Below are 12909 nucleotides of genomic sequence, written 5' to 3' on the forward strand. Positions count from 1 at the left end.
TCCAAGGGAAACACACCAAGACACATAGTAATCAAATTGACAAAAATTAAAGACAAAGAAAAATTATTAAAACCAATGAGGGAAAGATGACAAATAACATACAAGGGAACTCCCATAAGGTTAAAAGCTGATTTCTCAGCAGAAACTCTACAATCCAGGAGGGAGTGGCACAATATATTTAAAGTGATGAAAGGGAAGAACCTACAACCAAGATTACTCTACCCAGCAAGGATCTCATTCAGATTCTACGGAGAAATCAAAAGCTTTACAGACAAGTAAAAGCTAAGAGAATTCAGCACCACCAAATGAGCTCTACAACAAATGCTAAAGAAAATTCTCAAGTGGGAAACAAGAATAGAAAAGGACCTACAAAAACAAACCCAAAACAATTAAGAAAATCATAATAGGAACATACATACCGATAATTACCTTAAAAGTGAATGGATTAAATGCTCCAACCAAAAGACACAGTTTCGCTGAATGGATACAAAAATAGACCCATATATATGCTGTCTACAAGAGACCCACTTCAGACCTAGGGACACATACAGACTGACAGTGAGGGGATGGAAAAAGAAATTCCATGCAAATGGAAATCAAAAGAAAGCTGGAGTAGCAATACTCATAACAGATAAAATGGACTTTAAAATAAAGAATATTACAAGAGACAAGGGAGGACACTACATAATGATCAAGGGATCAATCCAAGAAGAAGATTTAACATTATAAATATATATGCACCCAACATAGGACCACCTCAATACATAAGGCAACTGCTAACAGCTATAAAAGAGGAAATCGACAGTAACACAATAATAGTGGGGGAATTTAACACCTCACTTACACCAGTGGACAGATCATCCAGACAGAAAATTAATAAGGCAACACAAGCTTTAAATAACACAATAGGCAAGATAGATTTCATTGATATATATCGGACATTCCATCCAAAAACAGCAGATTACACATTCTTCTCAAGTGCACATGGAACATTCTCCAGGATGTTCATGTCATCATGATCATCAAGATCATATCTTGGGTCACAAATCAAGCTTCAGTAAATTTAAGAAAATTGAAATCACATCAAGCATCTTTTCTGACCACAATGCTATGAGATTAGAAATCAATTACAGGGAAAAAAACGTAAAAAACAGAAACACATGGAGGCTAAACAATACGTTACTAAATAACCAAAAGATCACTGAAAAAATCGAAGAGGAAATCAAAAAATACCTAGGGAACAAGTGACAATGAAAACACGATGATCCAAAGCCTATGGGATGCAGCAAAAGCAGTTCTAAGAGGGAAGTTTATAGCAATAAAATCTGACCTCAAGAAACAAGAAAAATCTCAAACGAACAATCTAACCTTACACCTAAAGGAACTAGAGAAAGAAGAACAAATAAAACCCAAAGTTAGTAGAAGGAAAGAAATCATAAAGATAAGAGCAGAAATAAATGAAACAGAAACAAAGAAAACAATAGCAAAGATCAATAAAACTAAAACCTGGTTCTTTGAGAGGATAAACAAAATGGATAAACCTTTAGCCAGACTCAGTAAGTAAAAGAGGGAGAGGGCTCAAATCAATAAAATTAGAAATGAAAAAGGAGAAGCTACAACAGACACCACAGAAATACAAAGCATCATAAGAGACTACTACAAGCAGCACTATGCCAATAAAATGGACAACCTGGAAGAAATGGAAAAATTCTTAGAAAGGTATAACCTTCCAAGACTGGACCATGAAGAAACAGAAAATACGAACAGACCAATCACAAGTAATGAAATTGAAATTGTGATTAAAAATCTTCCAACAAACAAAAGTCCAGGACCACATGGCTTCACAGGTGAATTCTATGAAACATTTAGAGAAGAGTTAACACCCATCTTCCTCAAACTCTTCCAAAAAATTGCAGAGGAAGGAACACTCCCAAACTCATTCTACAAGGCCACCATCACCCTGATACCAAAACCAGACAAAGATACTACAAAAAAAGAAAATTACAGACCAATATCACTGATGAATATAGATGCAAAAATCCTCAACAAAATACTAGCAAACAGAATCCAACAACACATTAAAAGGATCATACACCATGATCAAGTGGGATTTATCCCAGGGATGCAAGGATTCTTCAGTGCACACAAATCAATCAATGTGATACACTATATTAACAAATTGAAGAACAAAAACCATATGATCATCTCAATAGATGCAGGAAAAGCTTTTGGCAATATTCAATACCAATTTATGATAAAATAACTCTCCAGAAAGTGGGCATAGAGGGAACTTACCTCAACACAATAAAGGCCATGTACGACAAAACCACAGCAAACATCATTCTCAGTGGTGAAAATCAAAGTATTTCCTCTAAGATCAGGAACAAGACAAGGATGTCTACTCTCGCCACTGTTATTCAACATAGTTTTGGAAGTCCTAGCCACTGCAATCAGAGAAGAAAAAGAAATAAAAGGAATCCAAATCGGAAAAGAAGAAGTAACACTGTCACTGTTTGCAGATGACATGATACTATACATAAATAATCCTAAAGATGCCACCAGAAAACTACTAGAGCTAATCAATGAATTTGGTAAAGTTTCAGGATACAAAATTAATGCACAGAAATCTCTTGCATTCCTATACACTAACAATGAAGAATCAGAAAGAGAAATTAAGAAAACAATCCCATTCACCACTGCAACAAAAAGAATAAAATACCTAGGAATAAACCTACCTAAGGAGGTTAAAGACCTGTACTCAGAAAACTATAAGACACTGCTGAAATAAATCAAAGATGACACAAACAGTTGGAGAGATATACCATGTTCTTGGATTGGAAGAATCAATATTGTCAAAATGACTATACTACCCAAAGCAATCTACAGATCCAATGCAACCTCTATCAAATTACCAATGGCATTTTTTACAGAACTAGAACAAAAAATCTTTAAATTTGTAGGGAGACACAAAAGACCCCAAATATCCAAAGCAATCTTGAGGGGGAAAAAAATGGAGCTGGAGGAATCAGACTCCCTGACTTCAGACTATACTACAAAGCTACAGTAATCAAGATAATATGGTACTGGCACAAAAACAGAAATATAGATCAATGGAACAGGATAGAAAGCGCAGAGGTAAACCCACGCACCTATAGTCAACTAATCTATGACGAAGGAGGCAGGGATATACAATGGGGAAAAGACAGCCTCTTCAATAAGTGGTGCTGGGAAAAGTGGACAGCTAAATGTAAAAGAATGAAATCAGAACACTCCCTAACACCATACACAAAAATAAACTCAAAATGGATTAAAGACCTAAATGTAAGACCGGACATTATAAAACTCATAGAGGAAAACATAGGAAGAACACTCTTTGACATAAATCACACCAAGATCTTTTTTCACCCACCTCCTAGAGTAATGGAAATAAAAACAAAAATAAACAAATGGGACCTAATGAAACTTAAAAACTTTTGCACAGCAAAGGAAACTATAAACAAAACAATAAGACAAGCCTCAGAATGTGAGAAAATATTTGCAAATGAATCAATGGACAAAGGATTAATCTCCAAAATATACAAACGGTTCATGCAGCTCAATATTAAGAAAACAACCCAGTCAAAAAATGGGCAGAAGACCTAAATAGACATTTCTCCAAAGAAGACACACAGATGGCCAAGAGGCATATGAAAAGCTGCTCAACATCACTAATTATTAGAGAAATGCAAATCACAACTACAGTGAGGTATTACCTCATCCTGGTTAGAATGGGCATCAGAAAATCTAAAAACAACAAATTCTGGAGAGGGTGTGGAGAAAAGGGAACCCTCTTGCAATGTTGGTCTGAATGTAAATTGATACAGCCACTATGGAGAACAGTATGGAGGTTCCTTAAAAAACTAAAAATAGAACTACCATATGACCCAGCAACCCCACTACTGGGCATATACCCTGAGAAAAACATAGTTCAAAAAGACACATGCACCCCAATATTCATTGCAGCACTATTTACAATAAACCAGTTCATGGAAGCAACCTAAATGCCCATTGACAGATGAATGGATAAAGAAGATGTGGTACATATATACAATGGAATATTACTCAGCCATAAAAAGGAGTGAAATTGGGTCATTTGTAGAGACGTGGATGGATCTAGAGACTGTCATACAGAGTGAAGTAAGTCAGAAAGAGAAAAACAAATATTGTATATTAACGCATATATGTGGAATCTAGAAAAATGGCACAGATGAACCAGTTTGCAAGGCAGAAATAGAGACACAGATATAGAGAACAAACGTATGGACACCAAGGGGAGAAGTGTGGGGTGGGGTGGTGGCGGTGGGATGAATTGAGAGATTGAGGTTGACATATATGCACTAATATGTATAAAATAGATAACTAATAAGAACCTGCTGTATAAAAAAATAAAATAAAATTCAAAAAAAACCTTTTATACTTATAAGACTTTAAATAAATAAATAAATAAATAAATAATAAAATTATATTCCTTTGTAAGGTAGACAATTTCTATAAGCTTCAGATACCTCATCTGCTCAGCAATATTGTGAGGCTTAAATATACAGAAAGTGCTTAACACAGTGCCTAGCACATTGTGTCTTATCATTATCATCATCATCTTTTTCCAGTTTTTAAAATAAACTAATGGAAAGGGCAAAATGACATTCCAAGTAATATGATAATCAAGCCAGAAGGCTAACCATTCAGCTAATGCCTGGTGACTTGTAATAATGATATGTCTTCCGTTGAGTTCATAAAACCCAACAAGTGACTAAGTTTTTAAGAGGCAGAAGTTAGGTACTATCTCATCGAACTTTGATAGTGAAAGTCCAGAAGTAACTCCCTTCTCTTTACTGCATGTTTACCCCTGCACTTTGTTCACACCCCCATTTCAGTACTCATCACATTGTACTATGATACTTCATTATAAAGCCACCCTATCCCCTCTCTGGACCATTTACCCTCACACTCAATTCTAGCACCCACTGTAGGACCAGGCATTTGTAGACATACAATAACTGTATGTTGGATGAATATATGACAGATGAATTGTGAATGAGAAGGAATATAACCTAATGAATGGGATATAATATAACAATGGTTGGAAGTCTGAAGAACTTGAGTTCAAATCCAAGGTCCACCTCCTATAAGCAGTGTGATCTTGATCAAGTGACTTAACTCTTTAAGTTTCATGTCCTTATCTGTAAAATGGTGTTATGTACTTCATTCCTAGGGTTCTTATATTATATATAGGTTTTGTACATGTTTTTTGCATATAAAATTGTCTATCAATAAGTAACTATTATTAACAGTACCATTAACTTTCTTAATGAAAATTATGAAAAATAGCACAAATATCATACCATGTACATTATTTTATTACTTCTCTTACTTTTACTATTAGTTTTATTGTTATTTGTTATTATGGTATTGACAGAAATGCTGGCATGATTCACTGATTGCCAGTACAGCATGACCCATTCAAACTATGTGATAGGTTTCACTCAGACCCAACAACCTCACAGATGTGCATTCTTGCTTTGGATGGACCTGGGGTAGGAAAAGGTGAACAAAGTTAATAGTATTGTGTTCAGTTCTGCAGCCTTAAAAAACAAAGCTCTGCTTCCACCAAAGAAGGCTTTAAAATGCTTCCCAGCACATCCAAATCCTCTTAGAGCATCACTTATCCAGTCCAAGTATCCAAAAAGATGAACCATAAGCTTCAGTTTAGCAGTGGTTCTCAGACAAGCATCCATCAGGATAATTTGGAAGACTTGTCTAGACAGATTGTTGTGCTCCATCCCGAGTTTTGGGTTCTGTAGGCCTAGGGTAAAACCCCAATTTTCATTTCTACTAAGTTCTCACATGATACTGATGATGGTGGTTCAGGGACCACACTTTGAGAACCATTGAATTCATAGATATGGTTGAGGTATGAGTAACCTGAGTCCAGGGTGGAAATATTTGCAGAAATCTTTTCACTAAGGTGAATTGCCTGATAACGCCCATGAAAATAAGGGCTTTCTGTTTTCAGCCCCAATGTTTTCAACACTGCACTGTCCTTTTTTTACTTTATAAATTTATTGGGAGGGGAAATGATTTGATGAAGATATTTTTAAGCTTCTATGAGCCTGATAAAATCTATAGACATTTTCTCCTGAAAAGCCCATCTGCACATACCCAGAACCATTGCTTATAATTTCAGGAGGTTCTCAGGCACCTCCCCCAACAGCCCACCCACCAACCCTTAGGAGTATCAGTAGAAAAACTATCCCCTAAGGCAAAGTCATGGGTTCACTTGGATGTAACAAAAATTCCCTTCTTACACCTAAGCTTTCAGTTCACTCATTTGTAAAATAGGAATAAAAATAATAGTTCTTACCTCAAAGACTGTGAAGATTAACTGATATAATACACTGAAGAGCCTAATTTGAAAACCAGAAACACTAAATATTACCTTTTGCTCTCTCTTTATAGTCCTGCTACAGCAATCCTCATTCTTGAGGCGAGTGGATGCCTCTCCCTACTAGGGGAAAGATCAGGAAGTGTAAGAAAGAAGAGCCAGCCCAAAGAGTAATATTTCAAGACTTTACTCTGTGCCCACTGCATTCTTTTACTAAAATCTGGTCACAGGATGCCATATCATGTTTTTTTCTGTGAGTCCCTGAGTAATGGGGTCTGGCAAGCCCAGGCCTGGCTCTATGACCTGAGAGTCTCAATTCATTTGCCTGGAAATACTCCACTTTGCAAATGTCCTATGCCTTGTCATGTCCCCATGTTAACGCCTCCTGGCAGAAAGACAGAAACATAAAGTTCTAATAGGGGTTCATTTACAGGGTAGAAGATACTGAGTTTTGAGAAATAGTGATTAAGGTCAAAGCCTGATTCTCATTGTTTCTACAAAGATAAACTACAGTGATAGGCTAATCCGCAGACATTTATTTAGCACTTACTGTGCACAGTGTGTAGTAGGTGAAACAAAGAGGAATAACACATGCTCCTGTTCTGTGCCAGCTCACATTCCAGCAGGGAAGATGGATACACACAAAAATAAAGCAGACACAAAGAGAGCCAGAGCAAGGACAATGATCGCGGATCAGTGTTTCAGGAGTGCCCAAGAGGGAGAAATCAATTTTGATGGGGATCCACGGAAGTCTCTTGGGCAAAGTGGGATTTAAGCTGGACCGTAAAGAGTGGGGCTGCTATCTGTGAATATGATGGAGAATGACATTCTAGGTTGTGGGAATTGTTTGAAAAAAAACATGGACTTAGAAAAGTGTTCGGTAGAAATGTGCATGATTATGATTTAACCAGCATGAGTGTAGTTTGGCTTGGGGGTAAAGGTGTAGAATTTGAGACTAGAAACGTAGGTTGAAAGCATATCATGGGAAACAAACCAAAGGCCAATGAGGAGCTTTAGCTTTACTCTCCGTGCCGTGGGGAAGGGTTGAGGGTCTTTGAGTAGGGAGGCGCCAGAAGCAGATATGTTTTTATAATAAAAAAAAAAATCCCTGGTGCCACTGTGAAGAACAGATGATAGAAGCAAGAAGCAAGCAAGACTTGGTGAAAGTAATGGGAACCTGAGCTAAAGCCAGAGAAGTAGCAAGAGCAGCCGGAGGGGGAAGAAGGGGAGGGGCATTTGAGGGACTGCGTTCTTCCGAGGATGGTTGATGACATGCAGCAAAGAAAGCAGAGGTGAGCTGGCAGGGCTCTCCTGGTGCATCTGATCCCAGTCTGGGTTGCTGCCTAGAGCAGACCATGGACTCAGAGGAAGAGGCTGGAAAGGGGCCCAGAGGCCGGGTGGTGAGGGATAGCTCTTGGCCATCCCCAAAAGACTTTTCTCCTCCCGAGAATGCCCAGAGGGGTAGCAATTGACCATCTGCTTTGCCTGCCTGGAATATCAAAATCAGTGATTCCCAGACATGGGCCCTCAGCCTGGCAATGTCAGAAGTCCTGAAGTTCTTTTTTTTTTTTTTTTAACATCTTTATTGGAGTATAATTGCTTTACAATGGTGTGTTAGTTTCTGCTTTATAACAAAGTGAATCAGTTATGCATATACATATGTTCCCATATCTCTTCCCTCTTACGTCTCCCTCCCTCCCACCCTCCCTATCCCACCCCACTAGGTGGTCACAAAGCACCAACCTTTTCTCCCTGTGCTATGTGGCTGCTTCCCACTAGCTATCTATTTTACATTTCGTAGTGTACATATGTCCATGCCACTCTCTTTCTCACAGCTTACCCTTCCGCCTCCCCATATCCTCAAGTCCATTCTCTAGTAGTTCTGTGTCTTTATTCCTGTCTTACCCCTATGTTCTTCATGACATTTTTTTTCTTAAATTCCATATATATGTGTTAGCATACGGTATTTGTTTTTCTCTTTCTGACTTACTTCACTCTGTATGACAGACTCTAGGTCCATCCACCTCACTACAAATAACTCAATTTCCTTTCTTTTATGGCTGAGTAATATTCCATTGTATATATGTGCCACATATTCTTTATCCATTCATCTGTTGATGGACACTTAACATTGCTTCCATGTCCTGGCTATTGTAAATAGAGCTGCAATGAACATTTTGGTACATGACTCTTTTTGAATTATGGTTTTCTCAGGGTATATGCCCAGTAGTGGGATTGCTGGGTCATGTGGTATTTCTATTTTTAGTTTTTTAAGGAAACTCCATACTGTTCTCCATAGTGGCTGTATCAATTTACATTCCCACCAACAGTGCAAGAGGGTTCCCTTTTCTCCACACCCTCTCCAGCATTTATTGTTTCTAGATTTTTTGATGATGGCCATTCTGACTGGTGTGAGATGATATCTCATTGTAGTTTTGATTTGCATTTCTCTAACGATTAATGATGCTGAGCATTCTTTCATTTGTTTGTTGGCAATCTGTATATCTTCTTTGGAGAAATGTCTATTTAGGTCTTCTGCCCAGTTTTGGGTTGGGTTTTTTATTTTTTTGATATTGAGCTGCATGAGCTGCTTGTATATTTTGGAGATTAATCCTTTGTCAGTTGCTTCATTTGCAAATATCTTCTCCCATTCTGAGGGTTGTCTTTTGGTCTTGTTTATGGTTTCCTTTGCTGTGCAAAAGCTTTGAAGTTTCATTAGGTCCCATTTGTCTATTTTTGTTTTTACTTCCATTTCTCTAGGAGGTGGGTCAAAACGGATCTTGCTGTGATTTATGTCATAGAGTGTTCTGCCTATGTTTTCCTCTAAGAGTTTGATAGTGTCTGGCCTTACATTTAGGTCTTTAATCCATTTTGAGTTTATTTTTGTGTATGGTGTTAGAGAGTGTTCTAATTTCATACTTTTATATGTATCTGTCCAATTTTCCCAGCACCACTTATTGAAGAAGCTGTCTTTTCTCCACTGTATATTCTTGCCTCCTTTATCAAAGATAAGGTGACCATATGTGCGTGGGCTTATTTTAAAACAACTTTTAGGTACCTTCCCAGGTGATTCTGATCTGGGAACCTAAGGTGGGTCTGAGGTGGGGCTGGGCATCCATATGTTGTAAAGCTCCCAGGTGACTCTGATGCACAACTGGATTTGGGAACTACTGTGGGATCTTACTGTTGAGCTGGGAAATGTATAGAAAACATGGGTTCAATGTATGCTTGTGCTAGCGAACACTATGATGGCTTGAAGACTTTAGGATTTGGTCCCCAACAGCATCTCAAACATAATGACCTTCACTGAGTGTCTTAGCTGCTCCTCCCTCCCCAACTCCAATCCTCAACGAACACATCAGGAGGTGGGAGAAGCTGTGTGATTGACAGTGTCCCCTGAACTTCCCAAAAGGTCATTGTGCATACAAGTCATCACTTTCACCCTTGTCCTTGGCTGTGTCGCAGGAGCACCATGAGAGGGTCTCGTCACAGGTGTTTTGAGACCTTAGAAAACAGGTTACATAAAAATACTATCCATTTTCTCCAGGCTTGTACAATATTCATAGCACTTTTACTACTATTATTGTTTTTATTTCTCAGAAAAACCATGCAGTACAAAGTTAAGGTGGGTGTTAAAAACATCCCTTCTACACACTGGGCTCCATGGGATTCAGTGACTCGTGCAAGGTCAGACAACCAGAGCTGGTCCTGAATCCGCCATCCTCCCGAGCTCCAGTTCTGCTTCTGTGCCAGAATGGAGACGGGTAACATAAAGGCATTTTTCTCTCCTTGTAAAAGAGAAAAAAATGGGGGGAGGGGAAATTATTTAAACACACCTCACTCATACTGCAATCACTGCATTGTTTTTCCTGTTGAAACACCCTGTTGGTTTTTAAATCCCTTTAAACCTACCCGACACCTGTATGGCCCAGATCCAAGAATTATTACCGAACCCCTCACTTTTTATATTTAACCACATAGGAATTCTGTGATGGTATCTGGCTCTTGGTTCAGTTGAAAATTTCAGAGCTTCCAGAATTTTTCTTCTTCCATCAAAGCTATAAGCATGCAATGCTCAGAACTGATTTTTTTTTTTAATTAGGCAGAGAATGGTTCCCACGTTTACTTCTCCTGCTGGATAAAAATAGCATCATGGCACTACCCTGTATTGTTCCTCTGTGAAGATCCCTCTGAAATATTGACCAAAAGAGAGGCCAGGGGAAGGATAGGGGAGGTCTCCGTCAGCAACTTACGGTTTGTGAGATGACCTCTCTTCAGGGCAAGAACTGAGGCTGACAGCAAAATGAGAACTTTCCAGCAAATTCATTATAACAAAGCATAATGTGGGCTCACTAGGCACAAAAATAGGCAAAAGGAAAGTGACTTCCACATAAGACCTAATTAAATACTGTGATGTCAGAAGCAGAGCAGGGAGGGGTGGAAAATCAAATCAGACCAAAGGGAAGGACCCAAATTCAAATGGAAAGAAGAAATATTTTTCTCTCTTTTTCTTCCTCCCTTTCTGTGTGCGTGTGTCTCTCTCTCCCTGTCTCTCTTCTGTCTCTGTCTCTCTCCTTTTCTTCCTTTGCCATTGAAGGAAGAATAAGATTCAAGAACAATGGGTTGAAAATTCTTCAGCCAATGGTCCAGTGACTTACTACTGTTTATAATGCACAGAATGTCACAGGCTGTTTTGCAGCCTTCCCAAGTTGGTTTGTTAATAACAGGAAGCTAGCACTTCTCAGTACAGTGGATCAGCTACACGTGAAAGTAAATGCAAAAAACCTGGAGGGGAATAGCAGCAGACCGAGAGTAGCCTTGATTTAATTTAACATTTGGGGGTCCACACACAAATGAGCATTTTAGTAGGCTTCATGGTGGAAGTTGCTGTCATTTGTAAAATATTCTGGCCAATTAGCTAATAGTGTGCTTGGATTTCTCCTGTTTTGATACAGTAATACTAAGTACATTGTGAAGCCCAATTATACAAATCATCCCCATATGCCATACCAGTCTTTCTTTATGAACTGTGTTTATAAATCCTGTGTGAGGAAATGTGTACTTCAGCAATTTAGACCATGTGTAAAAACATAGCCAATGGGATTGTCAAGAAAACAAGTTCCAGCCTAGGAAATCCTAATGTGTTCCGCTGGAATAACAGGAGGGTGCCGGGGAGTGCAACGCTCTGCTTAAATACATATTGCTTTATAGTGTTTAACCGACTTAGGGGCTTACGCTTCCCTTTCTGTTATTTTATTCTTCTTTTCTTTTAGGATCCAACCTTGGAGTTTCTGAGAAAATTTGGGGTTGGTCTTCTCTCGGGCACAATAGCCTCAGTCATTAACATCCCTTTTGATGTTGCCAAAAGTAGGATTCAAGGGCCTCAGCCAGTTCCTGGAGAGATCAAGTACAGAACCTGTTTTAAAACAATGGCCACGGTCTATCAGGAAGAAGGGTAACACATTCTTATTTTAATAAATGTGCAAGACTAAAGCATTGCTAAAACCACGTTGTACTTCCATTTTGATGAGAGCCATTAAGCCCTCCTGAATTGGGTGTGTGTCTGAGAAGCTCTAGGGAATAGGTGAGAAACTTGGTGAGATAACACAGTAATGAGATGTTGGCAAAACCTTCTTACGCCATCAAGAAATATGAGCCACGATCATTCAATATACTGTATGTTTGTCCTAGAATGCCAAGGTGAACTTTTTGCTTGTCAGTTTGCACCGTATGCTATTGCATATAATATGCCCTGTTGCCACGTGGGCAGGAGAGTAATTGTCTTCTGACTATACATCTAATCAAAATGTCACCTAATTATATTCTCCTGAGAGAATTAAACATGAGAGTTCTGTGAAGGTAGTTTTCTTTTAAGAATTTAAAGTATGTGCCTTTTTCTACTGTTTTTTGGTTTTTTTAAGTCTTGTTTTTGTCTCTTCATCCCTCCTCAGCAGGTCTTATTCTCAAGTAAGCAAGTAGTATTTTATTATTTTGATCTAAACTGCATCATATTTCCTTCTGTGAGGACTGAGTTTATGGTCTTTTAAACTCAATTACAAGAGTCATTTTGTCCATATACACAGCTGTCTTGAAAGTAAGGCCTGTCTGGATAGCAAAAACCATCTCGCTGATGAAAGTCCTATTTGTGATGGGACAAGATCAGCATAGCTTGGGTATTAAAGAATTAATTCTTTCCTCTCATCCAATTTGCTGCAGAGAATACTTAGCCCGATACTGTCTGTTTGGGGATTTGAAAATTTTTCTCAAATGACTTTTTTGGGTAAGTGCTGGGTCAGCATCTCAATAAAGCTGAGGTACAACTCCATTTTGTTCTCAGAATAAGAATGTTGCTCTTTCCCTTCCGGTTCTAGCATTTTAGCTTTGTATAAAGGCCTGCTTCCCAAGATTATGAGGCTTGGACCAGGTAATAATGTTTTCATTACTTATATCCTTCCTTCCTTATTTCTCTAGTATCTCTTTTTTATTTG

General features: G+C 38.4%; 1 protein-coding gene across 1 annotated transcript in view; it reads left to right on the plus strand.

Annotated features, from left to right (window-relative positions):
* Positions 1–12909, plus strand: part of SLC25A21 (solute carrier family 25 member 21) — a 537589-nt gene that overhangs the window by 521102 nt on the left and 3578 nt on the right. Inside the window, exons 9-10 of the mRNA XM_060098159.1 lie at positions 11695–11876; positions 12793–12845. Coding sequence (XP_059954142.1) covers positions 11695–11876; positions 12793–12845 — 235 coding nt within the window. The remainder of the gene's footprint in view (positions 1–11694; positions 11877–12792; positions 12846–12909) is intronic.

This window comes from Mesoplodon densirostris, chromosome 4, assembly GCF_025265405.1.
Source record: "Mesoplodon densirostris isolate mMesDen1 chromosome 4, mMesDen1 primary haplotype, whole genome shotgun sequence".
Classification (NCBI taxonomy): Eukaryota; Metazoa; Chordata; class Mammalia; order Artiodactyla; family Ziphiidae; genus Mesoplodon; species Mesoplodon densirostris.